Source organism: Glycine max, chromosome 3 (genome assembly GCF_000004515.6).
Source record: "Glycine max cultivar Williams 82 chromosome 3, Glycine_max_v4.0, whole genome shotgun sequence".
In the NCBI taxonomy this organism is placed as follows: domain Eukaryota; kingdom Viridiplantae; phylum Streptophyta; class Magnoliopsida; order Fabales; family Fabaceae; genus Glycine; species Glycine max.
The window spans coordinates 46,005,121-46,023,232 of record NC_016090.4 but is presented as its reverse complement, the minus strand read 5'-3'; the positions used below and the strand labels follow the sequence as shown (position 1 = coordinate 46,023,232).

The 18,112-nt window shown below is 32.2% G+C and overlaps 2 protein-coding genes across 2 annotated transcripts; both read right to left on the bottom strand.

Annotated features, from left to right (window-relative positions):
- Positions 1-153: 153 nt before the first annotated feature.
- LOC100813953 (GDSL esterase/lipase At5g18430) lies at positions 154-2,409 on the bottom strand. Its single transcript, XM_003521737.5, has 5 exons — positions 2,141-2,409; positions 1,349-1,476; positions 977-1,219; positions 636-888; positions 154-550 (listed from the first exon to the last, which is right to left on the bottom strand). The coding sequence occupies exons 1-5, from the start codon at positions 2,379-2,381 to the stop codon at positions 318-320; spliced, it is 1,098 nt and encodes a 365-aa protein (XP_003521785.1). The 5' UTR covers positions 2,382-2,409; the 3' UTR covers positions 154-317.
- Positions 2,410-7,122: 4,713 nt separating this feature from the next.
- On the bottom strand, positions 7,123-10,257 carry LOC100813414 (GDSL esterase/lipase At5g33370). Its single transcript, XM_003521736.5, has 5 exons — positions 9,572-10,257; positions 9,322-9,449; positions 8,546-8,788; positions 8,198-8,450; positions 7,123-7,622 (listed from the first exon to the last, which is right to left on the bottom strand). The coding sequence occupies exons 1-5, from the start codon at positions 9,807-9,809 to the stop codon at positions 7,387-7,389; spliced, it is 1,098 nt and encodes a 365-aa protein (XP_003521784.1). The 5' UTR covers positions 9,810-10,257; the 3' UTR covers positions 7,123-7,386.
- Positions 10,258-18,112: the final 7,855 nt, after the last annotated feature.

Below are 18,112 nucleotides of genomic sequence, written 5' to 3'. Positions count from 1 at the left end.
CCAAGAAAAAGAGGCTATGGTGCGATTGTCCTAGGCTCGATCAAACAGCCCTTAGAGATCTCTCAAGCAAAAGAGAAGATTTTATTGTTCATGCCCTCAAGTTTATTTGCAAGATGCATTTTGACGTTTAATTTAATAAAAAGAATGGAGAAGGAAAACAAAAGATGAGTCAATTATTTAATTGATCAATAATTTGTTGGAGAAATCACATACAACTCTAAAGACTATGAGAGTCACACACACGCACTTGATAATTGATACGGGTTTACAACCATACCACGATTCCAATCACAAAGAAGACATAATTAAAAATGTCGTCATTTTCTAGCATCCAATGATATGACGGTGCTGAGGTTCATTGGCTTCATGTATCGTTTAGAACCCGACATAATCTGCTCCACAATGAGTCTGTTTGATTTTTCGGATGGATGGAATGGATCCCAAAAAGCATGCAAGTTTCTGTTTGGGCACAAGTCAGAGAGTGGTGTGCATAACCCAATCCCATTGTAGGGTCCTTGCCCACAACAAGCAATTTGTGATGTAGTAAATCCTACCCAACAACCACATAATTTTTTAGAAACAACAAGTTGACATATATAAGAGTAAAGTTATTATAGGTAGTAAATAATTAGTACCGTATGCTGCTGGGTTACTAACGAAATCATTGTGCATTAGTGCTGTATTTGCAGCAATAAAAACGTCTTTGCCAATTTTCTTGTTGAGTCCTTGTATCATGTGTGTTAGTTGAGGGTTGTAGAGTGATGCAGCTCGTTGAAGTTCGGCAGAACATCCCCCGTTTGTTCCACGCATGGCCAATTCTGCTGGAACACAACCCATTGGTCCAGTGCCTGTCACAATTACTCTTCGAGCTCCCAAATCATATAGTCTCTGCAATAATTTGTCACACAGAAAACTGATTAATTATTGTCAATGTGTGTGTTTGATATAAATATGAGAAGATTTGATTATTAATTACCATCAAGAGTTTACGGTACTCGACAATGAGAAATTTGACATAATCCTGTAGCGAATACTGGCGAGACCTTGCAGAATAAGGCACCAAGTAGTAATTGTTAACGAAATCGTTGCCACCAACAGTGATGAGGACCAATGCTTGATTCACAAGTTTCTTAGCCCGCGCTACTCCAATTAGAATGGACACTCGTTGCTGGTACTCTTCAAAGTAGTCCAATTGTCTATACATTCTGATTATATTTAGCTGCATACAAATGAATTAATAATTAAGTCATTGCCCAGCATTTTAATTTTTTGGAAGATTATGCAAAAATAAAAAAAAATAAAAAATCTGCACCCATTCAGAATAAATAAATAATAGCAACAGACTTACAAATTGAGATCCAGTGTCGTTAAGAATGCCAATTCCGGCGGAAGCAAAATTGGCTCCATTCAGAAGATTTTCACCTTTTAGTTGTGGACTCAAATAAGGCAACACGGACTCGCCACCTATTCGTTCACCTGATAATCAACAAAGCAGGTTAATTGATGACTAATCAGATATACACATTTACAACTATATATCTACGTACACTCTACTTACGTTAAATCAATTACCACACACAAGTGCATGTTTGTGTTTAGTAACACTTAATTACTTTTAGGGAAACGGACTATTCTTTTCAAAAGCTTTAGTAAGATTTTTTTTTTTTGTCAACTAAGCTTTAGTAAGATCTAAAAACTACGATTTTATTTCTCTAAACGAAACTAAACTTTAACACACCAGCTAATAATTAGCACATGACATGCAAAGGCGAAAATGGATGCGTAGCTTTGGATGTGGCCGATGGAAGCAGGCCTGCCCAAACATAAGTTAGGTAAAACCTTTGCTTTGATCAGGCCCAAAAGATTATGAATAAAAATAAAACCTTAAAATTAAAAATTATTGATTAGCATATAAATAATGTTACGACCAAATATTTTTCCCCCAAAAATAACATCAAACATCTTTCATGACACCCATCTTTCTCGTAGGTAGTAATTATTTTATTATTATTCTATTAGTTATATTAAAAATACATATATTCTATTATTTTAATACTGTAAAGTTTAACCTAAACTAAAGCAAAGTTAACATAATGATTAATGTGGAGCAACGAATGAAAAGAAAATGATGATGCTTAACTGATAAGATCGGGAATGTTGAGGCCATTGGAGAAACGACCGGTTGGTCTACGAGTTGGATAGTCAATGCCATAAGGAGGGGAATCAGCCCGTGCAGTGGTCGCTAAGTAATTGTTGTTACCACTGTCAACCAGTGAGTCTCCAAATACAAAGAAAGCCCTTGCCTTTGCCTCAACCCCAACTACCAAAACCATACCAAAAAGTACTATCAACATGGAAACTAAACCTGAGGGAAGTGCCATTGAGTTGACTTGAAAACAACCTTTCGATGTCGATATTGATGTGGACGTAGTATGAGTTGATCAAGGCTTTTTATAGCCAGTTAGTTATTTATTTTCAAACTAGAAAGTAAGTAAATTAATTTATTTTTTTTAAAAAAGGAACGAATTTAGGTAGACTCCACTAGCCAATTAGGTTTTTGGTTTTGGACGTCATCAACTTTTAGGTGGTCTTAAATTGAAATCGAATAATTGAATGATTCTGGTTCTAAATTTTGCATGAGGCATGTGACAAGAAATGTAAAAGAGACGTACGGGCTAGTTGAATGAATGAGATGCAATTAGGAATTATTTCCGCCGCCCAAGCCCCTCTGTAGAATTACAAAAGAGACGAAAAAGGCAAAAAGTGAAAACGGGTATGTTTCCTGCTGTTGATGCATGCTTTTAATAAAACCAGTATAATTGTCATATATAGCTCATGAATTATTCGGACTAAGACTCTGTTCAAATCGCTTTGGACTTTTTTTGCCAGCTTGCGAGTTGCCACATGCCATGGTCTAATACTCTAATTAATTGTTTCTGATCACTACGAAACCAAACTTTCACTAACAAGTGAATTTCTTGGTAACAAGACTTTTAACAGTGTACAATAAAATACAACGTAATCACTATTTATTGTTGAAGTATTTGATTATGCAATGTTGTGAAGTGTGATCAAGATACGACAATGTTGATAAAAAGATATTAAGATTTAAACACGAGTTTAATTTTGATATATTATCTTCTGTTGAAGTGGTTGCCGTAACTACACTATCCTGATCACCTACCAGCAATATGCCTAGATTTTAAATCCCCGCTACTAACAACAAGCCAAGGGGAATTACTTCCTGTAACCCTTTTTTCTTTATGCACCCCTAAATGTTTTAAAATTCCAATACTATCTTTCCTTTATTATGGAATGATCATTGCAAAAATATATCTCTTTTCCGGAATATAAATACATAATTCTAGATTTAGTAATATGGAACAACATGTATTATATAGATTACTTATTCCAGAATCATGTATTCATAATTATGGAATGACGTAAGGACATGAATAAGTTATGTTACCCATAATTGCTATTTCGTATCTGATTTTTTTTTAGTCTTGGACTTTGTTTTAATGTGCCCAAGTTTTGAGTCTGGGACCTAACTCACATCACAATCACAATCACATAGACGACATAACCACGCCGCCTGAGGGCCGCAACCACGTTCCTCCACACCGAGTCACAACAATTCTCGATATGGACCACAATGTTGTGATGCTGCAAAGAAAAGAGAAAACATCTTCAGTGTATAAATCGCTTTATGTGTCGGCCAAAAGAAGTGTTATTCCCATTGTTCTTGTCTCCTCCCTTCAATTCATTTCCACCGATGAAGGTCTTGACATGTGTCATGCAAATAGCACACTGAACGTGTTGATTTGCTAAATCTCCATTTTCATGACTCAATGAAAACAAAACACAAGTTCGCAGGCTTACGGATGGTGTGCTACAAGAATTGGAAATATTTTTTCTTTTTTGATTTGGGTTGTATCTCTATGTCGAAGACATGATTGGAGCTAAAGATTATTTTGGGAAGAGATATGATTTGAGTCTAAGATAGTTAGTTGTTGTGGTTAATTTTTTGTTTTTTCAATTGTCATGTGTTTGTTGTGTGGAAAGTTATGGATGTGAGAGTGTTGGGTTGTTGGTTCTGGAAAATGAGGACGGTGGAGATGGAGAATGAGGGGAGGTGCTTCACGACGCAGAAAGAGAAAAGGAAGAGAGGGTTTTGAGCATAGTCACATTTTTGTCTGTTAACATTATTTATGAGGTGCAAGAAGCAAAGATAAGAGATGCAGGAAATAATTGCCCAAGCTAAGACATCAAATTTTCAGCTATTATTATTTAGACCCCAACTTTTACTTGTGCACCCCTTTCAACTTTTATTTTCTAAAATTACCCTTTCTGAAATTGAATAATTTTGGCATTTACTTTTCCGCATAGAAATGTATGATTCCTCTACCTTTCCTTCACAACACCCCTCCTTTAATCTATCACCAACAACATGGTAGAGACTTTGTCACCAATCATCACCTCTCATACTCCATGTTCCTTTACCAATTCAAATCCCCAGCCATCTCCCTCCAATCCCTAATCTCTAACATGGTTCCACTCATCAAAGCCCCTTCACCTTTGATTCAACACCATCCTCTTTGAGAGAACACTCCAATTTTGTGCTCGACGCCAACAGCACATGCCCTCTACTAATTCAAGTCTAACTCGGATGTGATTTTCCTCTCGTCTGGCACCATGGGACGCATTAGGGGCATGTTTCTCACACATCAAAACTTTTGGGAGGTAATTGAGGCATATTCTGATCATTTCAAGGGGGTGAATAGTCCAATAAGTGATTTAAGTCTCCATCATCATCACACTATGCTAGGACCAAAGGAGACCCCATCACCAAGGTTGAATTGAATGATATATTTGGGTAAATAAGGGCCAAACAATTTTGAAGGAGAAAGGTGTTGAACGGTATGAAAGAGTGAGATTTTGAGCTTTGGAATCACTTTGTCAAAGAAAAAAAAGTGATATTAAGGAAGGGGAAAGGAATATAAGATGCGCCCAATTGGATGAATCTGAAAGGGTCATAGGAGGGGGGTGTGCGTGAGTGGATACAATATGCAGGTATGCAAAAGAGACAGGTTAGAGGATATGAGGGTAGTTTTGTAATAAAAAATTTAAAAGACAAAGTAAGGGGGTGCGAAAGAAAACAATGGAGACGTATTTAGCAATTTCCTAATTTTTTTAACCCGTGTGCAGCAGTTTTGGAATAATTTTCAGAGGTAAGTGCTATTTCCAGTCTCCTTTTTGCTAACTCACTCCCCTTTCAATTTTTGTTTACCCAAAATACCCTCTTCCAGAAAACCTATTCTTGAAATTATTTACACTCCCCTCTACATGATTTGATTGGGATTTGCATTTCTTTGAGACAGCATTACAATTATTGCTGTAAATATACATGTGTATTCTCTCTTGGCAGTGGTTAAATAGTACTCGAAAATTATCATATCCTTTGTTGTGCTGGGTTTATGCTCCACGTCAATGTCTGGAATAATGTTAAGCTGTTGGATAAAGGTTACATTTGGTGGTTGGGTGGTTTCAGATATAAGGGAATATGGTTGGGTGTTTCTGTGAATAGGAATCATGATATGTTGGGGGTGTACCTTGCATATATTAGCAATTCGGCCTTTTGAGCACGGGGTTTGGGATGATGAGATAACAAAGTTGGTACGGATAGTGGGGAGCAAAGTCTGATAATGGATAGTGGGGAGTATTTGGCATTGTAAATAAATAACACGAGGATTTGCAAAGTTTAAGTCTTTGAGATTTGGTACTTGTTATTGGCATTTTAACGAATGATATGTATGCAAAGTGTGGATATAAGCGACCTGGCGTGAAAATCAATACAATTCAGGATAAAAAATCAAGTTATGTAGTCATAGTTAGTGGTTGGAGGAGCTTCAAGACATTGAATTATTGGGATTTGTTGTTGCTTATTGTTTATCTTTGGGTAGAGTTTTGATTGGGCAGTGTTTTATACTTTTTTCAATAGCAACGTGTTGGATATTTCTTTTACAATAATTTGATTTGTAATCGGAGAGAAAGATGAATAAATGACAAATTATTAATTAATATTACCTCACAAGGGGGTGGTTGCGAGAAGCTTAAGTTAGATTCGAGGAAAGAGAAGAGTGTAAATAATGTCCAGAATTTACTTTTCGGCACGAGGGTATTTTAGATAATCAATATTCTAGCTCTATTATAACTTTTGATCTGAATTGTGGTATATTCTCATCGTGTTGTAGTCTTTTTTTTAAGCAAAGATAATATTATATATAAACAAAAAGAGGGATATACAAAGTTTCAATCAAGATGTACAGAAAGATACCATACTTTTCAAAAAACAAAAGATTCCCTTCCCTTCCAATATTTGCAAAAAATGTCATCACTCCCATGAAACTTCAAAAACTGTTAGATAGGTTGATGCACCACGAAGAATAAAACAGTCCCGGCTTGGGTCCTTTCTCATCGTGTTAGCATGCCCTTTATTATGGTTTTTCTTTTGGTGTGATGGTTCATGGTGTTATCTTGATGGATCTTGGCTTTGTGTATATACCTATGTTGCTTTAAGTGCAGTATATTCTTTAATTGGAGCTTATAAATGTAAAAGATTGTCATTAATTGAGTTTAAGAACAAAGTCCCCTTTTTAATGGAGATAATATCCTTTTTATATCCAGCTTTAGTTGGCTTAATTCTGTTACTGTTAGTCTATGGCTTGGATTGGAGAAGTTTTATCTTTTGTTATGATGGAGAATCTGTATATTAAACATTAATTCTTTTCTGTTTCTTAGCATTTCTTATAACTTAATTGGAGATTACTATATATGATTTTGCATGGGATTATAGGTTGATTTAGTAGTAGAAGGAGAGATCATAAGTTGAAATTTTTTTCACTAATAAAATCTAATAATTAATATTTATTGATAAAAAAAATTATATATAACATTGCTGGCCGGTTTTTGTTGTTCTTTAAGAGAGTTCTTTCTGATGCACGTCGTAGGCTTTTAATGCCGAACCAAACAGATGCAATAAAACTTTCACCCAAGATATTGTTAATTAAGATGAACGCGTGAAAATATTTAAATGAAAGAGACAGAAAAAAAGAGAAATTATTGAAGATAAAAATTCACTCAATTATTATATATGCAGTCTTTCTTTTGTACTGCCCAAGAGAAGGAGAACGAAGACGGCACTTAACATCATCCATCCACCCCAACATTATAATATACTATTCACTGACACATTGGAGATGATTAATTACTATATATGGCACCTAATTTGAACACATATATGACAAATTAACAGGCGTAGGTAGACTTTTGCAAGACACAGAAGATGTGCGGTAATAAAATGATGGACACAGACCCTTGATTTATCTAGTTCTTAGACGAATCCAAAGCCATAATGGTGCTGAGATTCATTGGGTACATATACTCTGAGGTGCCTGACAAAATCTGTTGAACGATTATCCTATTAGCCCTTTCTGTTGGATGGAAAGGATCCCAAAACGCATAACTGTCACGGTTAGGGCACAAGTTGGATGCCGGAGTGCACAGTCCAAGACCATTGTAGGGTCCTTGACCGCAACATGCTACTTTTGATGTAACAAATCCTGCATGTTCAACCACGAGCTTTACCATACATATACTACTACTATATCATAACTCGTTAATGCCACATGCATGTCTGTATGTAAACGCATTCCGCTTTTAATGAATTTGTATTTAGTATCTACCTATATCTATCTATATGTTAATATCATAATATGTGGACAGCGATGAAGTTCAATATATGAACTATGCATATCATGCAATTCTAAGCACATGAGTGATAAAAAAAAATTATAAGGGTTATATGTTATTTGCAAAAAGAAGCACCCTCATCTCAAAAAAAAAAAAACAATCTGGAGAGCGGAGACACTATTGTACATTATTGGTAGCCTATACAAAGAAAGAAAGGAAAAGGATATCTTCTCCCTCCCCCCATATGATTGATGCATGGTCCATGCCTCTATTAAATGCATCTACTAAAATTAACTTTGTCTTTGTGTACGTGAGTTGCGTGACTTTTATATATTGGATTGGATTGGATGCATGACATGAAGGATACGAATATTATGTAAGAAAAAAATATGATTTTTCTTTTTAATTCAAATTTAAAAAGGGTAGTCATTTCTGTAATATTTACCATATCTTTGAGGGTTACTGATGAAATCAATGTGCATCTGTTGCGTGTTGACTCCAACGAAGACATTGGAACCAATTTCGCTATTGAGTTGTCTGATAATCTGAACAAGTTGAGGGTTGAACAAGGCTGCAGCTTGCTGCAGCTCAGCTGAGCAGTCACCGTTGGTGCTTCGCTGGGCCAATTCCGCAGGAACACAACCCAATGGACCCGTTCCCGTCACCAGCACCCTACGTGCTCCAATTTCGTATAGCCTCTGAAATTAATTAATATAATATATATGTTACCATGTCAAGATACACTTTTATTATCTTTGTTATAATTAATGAATCTTAATTAATTGATACTTACCCTGAGAACTTTCTTATACTCAGAAATGATATACTTGACGTAATCTGGTAAATTGTATTGGCGTGATCTTGCAGAGTAAGGGACCAAGTAATAGTTATTCACAAAGTCGTTGCCTCCAAGAGTAATGAGGACTAATGCTCCATTTATTAAGCGTTCAGTCTGCTCAGGTCCTATCAGAGCACTCACCCTCTGCTGGTATTCTTGCCAGTACTCCAACTGTCTATATATTCTGATTATGTTTACCTGCAATTGCAACACATACACATATATATAATTCACCAAAAAATTATGCACAACCAAAAAGTCACCAAAAAAAAGACGAAGGAATAGGATAAAGAGAGTATAAAAATATCACTAGTCGTACTCTATCTATATATATAATAAAAACAATTAAATCGTTATCATCTTAATTACAAAAAGAACTCAAGTTTATATAATACATCACAACTCCGCGGAGAAGTACTATATAGTGATAATAATTAACATATTAACATGTTATTATAATGAGCATATCATGTGTGATCTAAATATCAGCTATTATATTTTTTTATATAAATAAATCATTGAATTAAAAAAAAAGATATTTTAATTAAGAATAGTATGCATCTATTCAAATTTAAAAATATGTATGATACATGGATTTATCCAAAAAAAAAACTCTCTAATTAATTAGTTTAGACACTGCTCGTAACTATAATAGTAATTGCTTTTATGTTATCTTTAAGGTGATTTTGCTCTGGAGGAACCAAACACGTAAGCAATGTCATGTGACTTACAAATTGGATTCCAGTGTCATTGAGAATTCCAATACCAGCAGAAGCAAAGTTGGCACCAACAAGCAATCTTTCCCCGTCGAGCTCGGGATCTAAATAAGGCAATGTGGATTCGGCCCCAAGTGATTGACCTACACGTAAATAAATGAGTTAATTAAGCAACTAGTACATTATAGTATATCTTTAATAATTAATATTGAGAAAGAGATCGAATTGAGGTCATTATATATATATAGTTAGCAAGGGAATTTACTGATGAAGTCAGGAATGTTGTAGCCATTAGAGAAACGGCCAGTGGGTCTTCCGGTTGGGAAATCAATGCCATAAGGAGGAGCATCTGCTCGAGCTGTAGTTGCCAAAAAGTTGTTGTTCCCATTATCCACAAGAGAATCCCCAAACACAAAGAACGCACGCTGTGCCTCTGCACCTTTCAACACTAATATTCCCAGAACAATATAAATGTAACACGCATAAACCATACAACTAGCCATGGATCGAGGAAGACACAATATAATCAAGTTATGTAATTAAGTAGAGGAGGATGATGAAGGGGAGTGTTATATAATGTGATTTTTGGAATGGAAAAGGTGAATGGCCCACTTTGCAACAGTTAGCTAGTACAGGTAGGTGTATATTTGGGGAAATTATATGGCTGTGAGGTCATCCATCATGTCTAAACAAAATCATATATTCACCCATGTGCCTGAGAGGAAGATCAAGCTAACCCTGACTGACTGACTGAACTCATATTTGACCCTCTTTTATGGGTGAAAGTACAGTATTACGGACCAAAAGAAAGAAGCAACTGACAATTTCTTTCCATTGCCCAGGACACACATTTACCACTTTAATTAAATGAATCAATCCCCAATTGCCATTTTTTCTATTTTCTACATCTTTTCTTTCCTCTTTCTCCAGGCTACAACCAAGTTTTTGTGGTAGTTTTACAATCATTTGTATATTCACAAACCTTTCGTTTATAAAGCAAATTGCCCCTTCGGTAGAGTTTAAATGTGTTTCTGACTCAAATTTACCTTTTAAAAAATGTAATCATTCACGACTTTTTAAATTGAAGTGTTAACAAACCTACTATAATGTTAAATACCCACTTTTATTTTAACCATCCTCTCATACTCCTGTATATATATCTAACAAAAGATAATTAACTACTATAATTTGTTTAAAATAAACCCCTAGATAGATTATTTTAATGCTACAAGTTTACTCAATCAAAGGAGTTATTGTAGTATATATAGAAAATAATGGGAAAAAACATTGTACTATTTTTTTATAAACAAAAACTTTTTCATATAAAAAAATAATTGGGAGAGCTTTTACTCGTACATACTGTCCATGCATTCTAAATTCACGTATTTTAATTTAGTTTGGTGGGACTTTGAAATTAATGCTTGTGTAAAAAAAGGCACCCAAATATTTCTTGTACACCCTTTGATCACCACTACCGCGATCACCGTCATGACCAATGTTGTCACCATCAATAGAATTTTTGTTGTTGCCGTTGGCATCACCAACGATTGTAGTGACGATCATGGTAGTAGTGGTGGTTTATGGTAGTTGCCATATATGACAATTGTGGCGGAAAGGTGATGATTGTGGTGGTGATAAGTTTGAGATATTTTAAAATGACATAAATTAAATTTTTAAGATATTTGATTTTCTACTTGATAAATCTTTTACCTTGTGTTTAGATTAGGAATTTAAAAATTTCAGAAAATTTGAAATGCCTAACATTTAAATTGTTTTGATTTTAATTTCTTTCATTTTTCAAATGCTTTGTTTGGATAAATCAATTCAAATTTCTTCAATTTTAAATTCTTTGTTTGGATAGGGCAATTCAATTTCTTCCATATGCAAAATTTTAATTTTATATTTTAAATATATGAAATTTTAATACTAAACTTTATACAAAACAAACACAATCTAATTTTGAAATATTAATTAAAAAATATTTTTTCAATTTTTAATAATTTAAAAATACAAAATATTAAAAATTTTAACTATGGTTGTTTTGCATGATCCAGTGATGTTTTTAAACCAACATCAACCAAAGTTATTTTTCGATCGACATCAAATAGGGATTTTTTTATCAAAGTATGTCGAGAATATTTGTCGACTGACGTCAATCGGGGCTATTTTTTACTAACATTGGTTGAGTCTATTTTTAGTCGATGTTGGCTAGATTTTTTTACCAACGTCGACTAGGGTCTTTTCGAACGACATTGACTAAGGTTATTTTTAGCCAATGTTGGCCTAAAAAATCCTAGCAAGCGTTGACAAAAAAATCTATCCAATACCGGCTAAAAAATAGTTTAGTCGATGCTGACCAATAGAACCTACCCGATGTCGACCAAAAAACATCATTGGTCAACGTTGATTGAAAAATCCCTAGTTAAAGTTGGCTAAAAAATAGCCTTAACCAATGTCGGACAAAAACCGCTACCCAACATCGGTTATAAAATAGCCTTGGCTTATGTTGGCTAAAAAATAACTCTGACTAATGTCGACCGAAAATCTCTAGTGGATGTCGACTGTAAGAACTTAGTCGATGTCGATTAAAAATAGTCATACCCAATGTCGATCAAAAATATCTAGTTGGTGTTAGCAGAAAAAATCCTAACCAACATCAACCAATAAACCTAGCTAATGTGGTTAAGAAATAGCTCTGGCTGATGTTAGCCAGAAAACCCTAGTTGATGTCAGCAAAAAAAATCCTAATTGACGTCGGCTAAGAAAATATAGTTGACATCAGCCAAAACACCCTAGCTAACATCGGTTGAAAAATAATCCTAGCCAATATTGACTAAAAAATAGCTTTGGTTGATGTTGGCTGGAAAAACCTAATTGACGTCGGCTGAAAAATCCTAGCAGGTGTCTACTCAAAAGTTAGTCATGACTGATGTCATTAGAAAAAATCTAGTCAACGTCGGCCAAAAAAATCATTGATCAACATCAACTGAAAAAATTTGGATGACAACAGTCAAAAAAATCCTTGACCAACGTCAACAAAAAATTCTCATGACTGATGTTAGTGAAAAAATAACTCTAACCAACATCATCTAAAAAAAATCTTAGCTGATATCGACAAAAAATAGTTTTGGTTGATATCATATAAAAATAAATTGACCAAAAAAACCTTAGTCAACGTCAGTGAAAAACAACTTAGTCAATATCGGCTATAAAAACTTTAGTCACCCGTAGTTGCGAGTGTTGAGCAAGAAAAAGTCGCGAGCAAAAACTTGAGTTAGAGTAAGCATCTCTGAAAAAATAATTTCAAATTCTATATTTTTTGAGAGAATTTAAAATCTCACTGTTTTAGTCCATCAAAATAATTCATAAAAATATCAAAAATTAAATCTTCTTTCAAATATTCTATCCAAACAAACTATTTCACGAATCATTTTAAATTCTTTGAAAAAATAAATTCTCCTACTGAATTGCTCCATCCAAACACAATAAATTTTTTAAAAATTTTACGATTAAATAAAGCTTTAATTTGAATTTAAAACATTTAAATCTTGATCTTTTAGTTTAATATAACGATTGAGATCGATCATTCTAATTTTAACATAACATAATCATTCTCCTCCTGTATGTATATATCTATTTATCAATATATATAATCAAATTAGATTTATGTAACTTTTATAAACTATTACACTATTTAATTAGATAATACGTATCTGCAAAAATGTTCCAATTAAACACAATCAAGGCGTTCATCCAAAAGTTTCAGCACACTTGCGTTCTCCTTCTGGCTCTGGTAAGCGTGTTTTTCTTTTAACGTGAAATTAACGCATATAAAAACATATTTAAAAAATTTCTCAAAAGTCAAAGTTAAATTGAAAGTTTCTTTTATATATATATATATATATATATATATATATATATATATATATATATATAAATTTAAAATTATTTAATACTTCATTCACATGGATAAAAAACTGCTCTGTACTTGTGAGGCGGGAGGATACTTTAAAATAAAAAAAAAAAAACAGATTAAAACATTTGATAAAAATGTGTATTTTATTTAACTGATGTGGTTGTTTGCAACGAGTCCTCCGACCGTTGCTGTTGTCAACATCCTTTAATAGAGAGATCTAATATAAAATATTGTTTGTTAATTTTAATGCTAAAAAGTTCATATTTTAATTTTAATTATGTAGTTGAAGAATCGCCTGACAGATTCAAATAAGAGAACTTTTCCCGAGTTTGCAAATAAATTGATGCTCCCTTCAAAAAGTTTCATTATCTATGCACTTTCGAGTCGCGCGTAATTGAAATGTGCCTTTCATTCAAAAATTGATTTCGACTTCTTGTTATAACATATAATACTCTTCCGATCATACAACATTAATCCTTGTCTTTATTTGATTACTTTTTCTATCTTAATTTTTAAATAAAAATAAGAAAATATTAAATTTAAAATATTAATTGTAAGAGAAATTTTCAGAATGGACCTTTTGGACCAACCTAGAATTTTAGATTGAGTTTTCTTTCATTTTCATCCTTTATTTATTTTTATTATATCATCTTTCACATTTCCACTAATTAGCAGATATAGGGACCTAATTAATTGAAAAAAAATAATCTGGGATCTAATTAAAAATTATTAAATAGTTTAGGAACCAATAATTTTTTTTATCAGTAGAAATAAAAAATATATATTGAGAATTTAGGAACCTATAATTTTTTTATTTATAGAAATTAAAGACATATCCAAATATTTATAGCAATTCATGTATTTATTCAACCAATTGAGTAAGACAATATATGGACTTGTAAATTAATTTAACCATTAAAAAAATAGTGTAAATTTATGTTATTTAAGAAATATGGATAAATTCAAATTTCTCTCTCATATTAAATTTTAATGGACCCATAAAAAATATTAAATTTTAATGTAGAGAATTCGTCCGGTGTTGTTTACGAAGAGGAGTGTTATTAGCAACATACTCTCTAATTAACACATTCTTTTTAACATATTTTTTGGTATCGGTTATTTTTTTAAAATTACAAAATTATGGGAAAAAATCATTAAATAAAATATGATATTACAATTTTTTTGTTTTTTTAACAAATTTCAACGGGTTGTTTAAAACTTAAAAGTAAGTCTTATTAACATTTGTCATTGACTAATGATTAACTTATAATACATGTTAGGCAGTAAGCGAGATTAAAGTATCTTTTTGAAGGAAGAAAAATGTTTCAGGAGGCCATAATTTCTATTCAACCTCTCTTTAATCAGAAAACTAGCTATAAGTATATATAGGTCAAGTTCCCATCTAAATGATTTCAAAGATTTCAGAATTTAATATCAACAGTTAATAGAGTCATTGTATTATAATTTTCTATAAATTCACTCGTAAATAAATAAAAACTACTTTAAATTCAATTATAACGGTACATACACAAACTGAGACCTTGGTTGTTGTCAATTATTGGAGCACATTAATGAATAGTAAAACAGTGTTTTGATCGCATTATATGTGTGGACCGACCGAACAATGGTATATCCGTATACGTGAACTTATAGCAAATTTTAATACGTAGAATTACGTTTGCTGCTATAAATATAATTTGCAATTTATGCCACGTGTTTTATAAGTTTTTATACATATATATATATAAAGGGTCAATTTATACCAAAAGTAATTTTTTTTAGAATTATACTTTATCATTTTTATCAATCATGTTTTTATAATTTAACAGATAAGATTAATAATTTATTATAATTGTTAGATTTTAAGAGAATGAATGATAATGATAAGTGTGATAAAAGAATTATAGTTATTCTCTTCTTTGTACTAAGTATCAACACAATGGCTAAAAAAAACACACAAGCAATTCCATTTCCCGTCCCAAAGCGGACAAAACGCTCTTTTACATGAGACTCACGTCGATCTCTTCCTTCCTTCATATTTTAAAGACTTACAAGTTACAAACAGTAGAAGAATTGCTTCTATCCTTATTTCCTTTTGTTTAGAATCCTTCCTCTTATTTCCCATCAGCTGAATAGGGTTGGATAAATTTTTTTTTTTAGATTATAACACATGGATTAAAAACAATTTATTAATTAATCAATTTCGGATCTATTAAATATTTTATTGTTTTATTACGAAGAAAAATTAAATTAAATAATGTTTATTAGCAGAAATATTCAAACAAAATTTATTAAAATCATCTATCCAAAGAACAATTGTTATATTAAAATCATTTTTCGGTAAATATTTTTTTGCATTTTTTATCTTTTGGTTCTTAAATTTTTTAACAATGACACTGATAACTCAATGATTTGTTATGTCATTAGGTAATCTAACAATATAATTAAGCGTGTATTTTGTAAACTGTATTGTTAATCTATTGTTAACTAGCTAGTTTGAAGTCTTCAAATATTCTAAACAAATGGTTGGTTAAAAATAAAATTTACTGAAAAAGTTACATGACACTCACAAATTCATTAATGATGTGATAAATCAATTGTTTTTAGAAGCCAAACAAATCTTATTCAAAAATTGCTTAAACACGAGGAGTGTAAAACCAGGCCAAACAAATTACAGTGAGTGAACGTTATAGCAGTATGTAACACGGAAACAACATCAAAACAACTAGAAAAATCAATAATAATGGCATGACACACCTTAATTATGCATGACCCAACAAGTTATTTAGTTATCAACGTTATTTTTACGTCATTATTTAATATTGTTATTTAAAAACATATAGAAAAATGTTTAGGAATTTTGATCAATCCAAATTTATAGTAGGGAGTAAAATTGGAAATTCAAAAAAGTTTAAAGAAAGAAAAATAGTAAACCCATGATTTTAAGGCTAAAATATACTTTTTGTTCCCATAAATATTAAAATATTTAAAAATTTATTCCTATGAAATTTTAAGTATGTTTTTTTATCTTTAGAAGATATAAATGTGTAATATTTTGACTCAAAATATATGATCCTATATGTTAATGTCATTCCGTCATACGTCTAATTGACACATGATAGGAATTTGTCATTGACACGTAGGTTGAAATCTTCCTAATCCAACTCCAATCTCAAATATCATACATTTATATTTTTTGCGAGGATAAAAAAACATATTCAAAATTTCAGAGATCCCGAAAATTTTTATATTTATAAAGACGAAAATATATTTTAGCATGTTATTATTAAGTCATTCACATCAGTGACTAAAATCAATTTTTACCAAAAAAAAAAATCAGGTTCATAAAATATAATGTAAACACACATATATCTAAAAAAAAAAAATCAGGTTCATAAAATATAATGTAAACACACATATATCTAATGTGTGGCATCTAGATACTGTCATACTGGTAACGGTAAACAATAAGAAACACACAAATATCAAGTAACTAGCTGAAATGATATTTTTCTCGCCTCCCTCCTCCTTCTCCTCTCCCGGGGCTACCTTAAAATGTCATTTTGTTTTTCGGGAATTAAATCAATTCGTCGTAAATAGTAGGCCCATACACAGTAACAGGGAGGAGAATACCCCCTACTTTTTGGATCCTTTAGAAGATTGATGATGATTATACTACAAGGACCACTTTATATGGTAAATATATGATTAAAATAAGAATAACAATACATGAGCTGTATAGACTTTAAAATACCAACTACCCTTACACCTAATATCCTCTACATCACATAATTTGGCTGGAGAAACGGTTCAACTAACATCCCTTTCTCTCATGACAAAGTGTTAATTTGATCTATAATTGATTCCAGTAAGATACTTCAACCAACATTGCAGGCTATTTAATTCCAACCCAATTAAGTCATAAACTTGATCTGAAACTCGACTCTCCCACTTCCTCAAACCTATAGCTTTTTTCCCTCTTCGGTCTAGTAATTAAGAAACAATACAATTGAAGTAATTCACATGGGAACTGCACAATGTGGCAGGACTTGATCTATACATTTCCTTAGAAATAAAAAAAACTAAGGTTACTCATTAATTTCTGGTTGGCTTTTAGTATTACTATTTTGCTTTGGTTTCAAAAACATAGATCAAGGTCAAAATTGCAATTAGTTAAATTAATTAATTTACTCCGTATAGCGCATTCGGAGGCTGCGTTAATGTTACACAATGAGTAGCGCACCTTGGCCCCTACGTATTTATTTCAGCAATGTTCTTAGTTGCCGTCTTCTAAGGTTGGCGCATTCTTTAAATGCATTTGGACGTAAATTGTGCTTTCATGCCATCACTTTTTTGTGCTGACTGAGCCTACATGCCCTACATATATACACATAGCTTTGAAGACGTACGAATGCACTGTTCTGAATATTAGGGTATTGAAAGCGTGACTGCTAATAATCCTATTTTTTAATATTTCAGAATCTTCCATGTATTCATCATGTGCATTAATTCATCATCGTTTAGCTAGACAACTATATAACTATACATGTTAAAACAAGCTAGATGATCCCTCGAAGACAAGTCAATAGTCTTTGTTTTTAATTAGATTAAAGTTGTGATAGTAAATGCAATGAATACTAGCTTTTATTTTATAGTACAGACATATTTTTCCAAGTTCTTTGAACTTAAAGTGTGGGGAATACATACGCATATTTTTAATAACTCTGTTTTAATAAGCTTCATTAATAATTTTATGTTTGTATCTAACATGTTATGTATCTAACATTTGTAATAGTAAAATTTGTATTGACAATTCTCCCTTACAAATAAATTTTTATTTTTGGGTAAGTAGAAAGACAAAGACACTAAGATCATTTACTTTTGTCGTTC

Bases quoted from the DNA above. Each gene is read 5' to 3' on its own strand.
- LOC100813953 (XM_003521737.5), bottom strand. From the start codon at position 2,381: ATGGCACTTCCCTCAGGTTTAGTTTCCATGTTGATAGTACTTTTTGGT. The intron at 1,220-1,348 runs GTAAGTCTGTTG...ATTTGTATGCAG, and splicing joins ACGACACTGGATCTCAATTT to CTAAATATAATCAGAATGTA. The intron at 889-976 runs GTAATTAATAAT...AAATTATTGCAG, and splicing joins AGTACCGTAAACTCTTGATG to AGACTATATGATTTGGGAGC.
- LOC100813414 (XM_003521736.5), bottom strand. From the start codon at position 9,809: ATGGCTAGTTGTATGGTTTATGCGTGTTACATTTATATTGTTCTGGGA. The intron at 9,450-9,571 runs GTAAATTCCCTT...ATTTACGTGTAG, and splicing joins CAACATTCCTGACTTCATCA to GTCAATCACTTGGGGCCGAA. The intron at 8,789-9,321 runs GTAAGTCACATG...TTGCAATTGCAG, and splicing joins ATGACACTGGAATCCAATTT to GTAAACATAATCAGAATATA.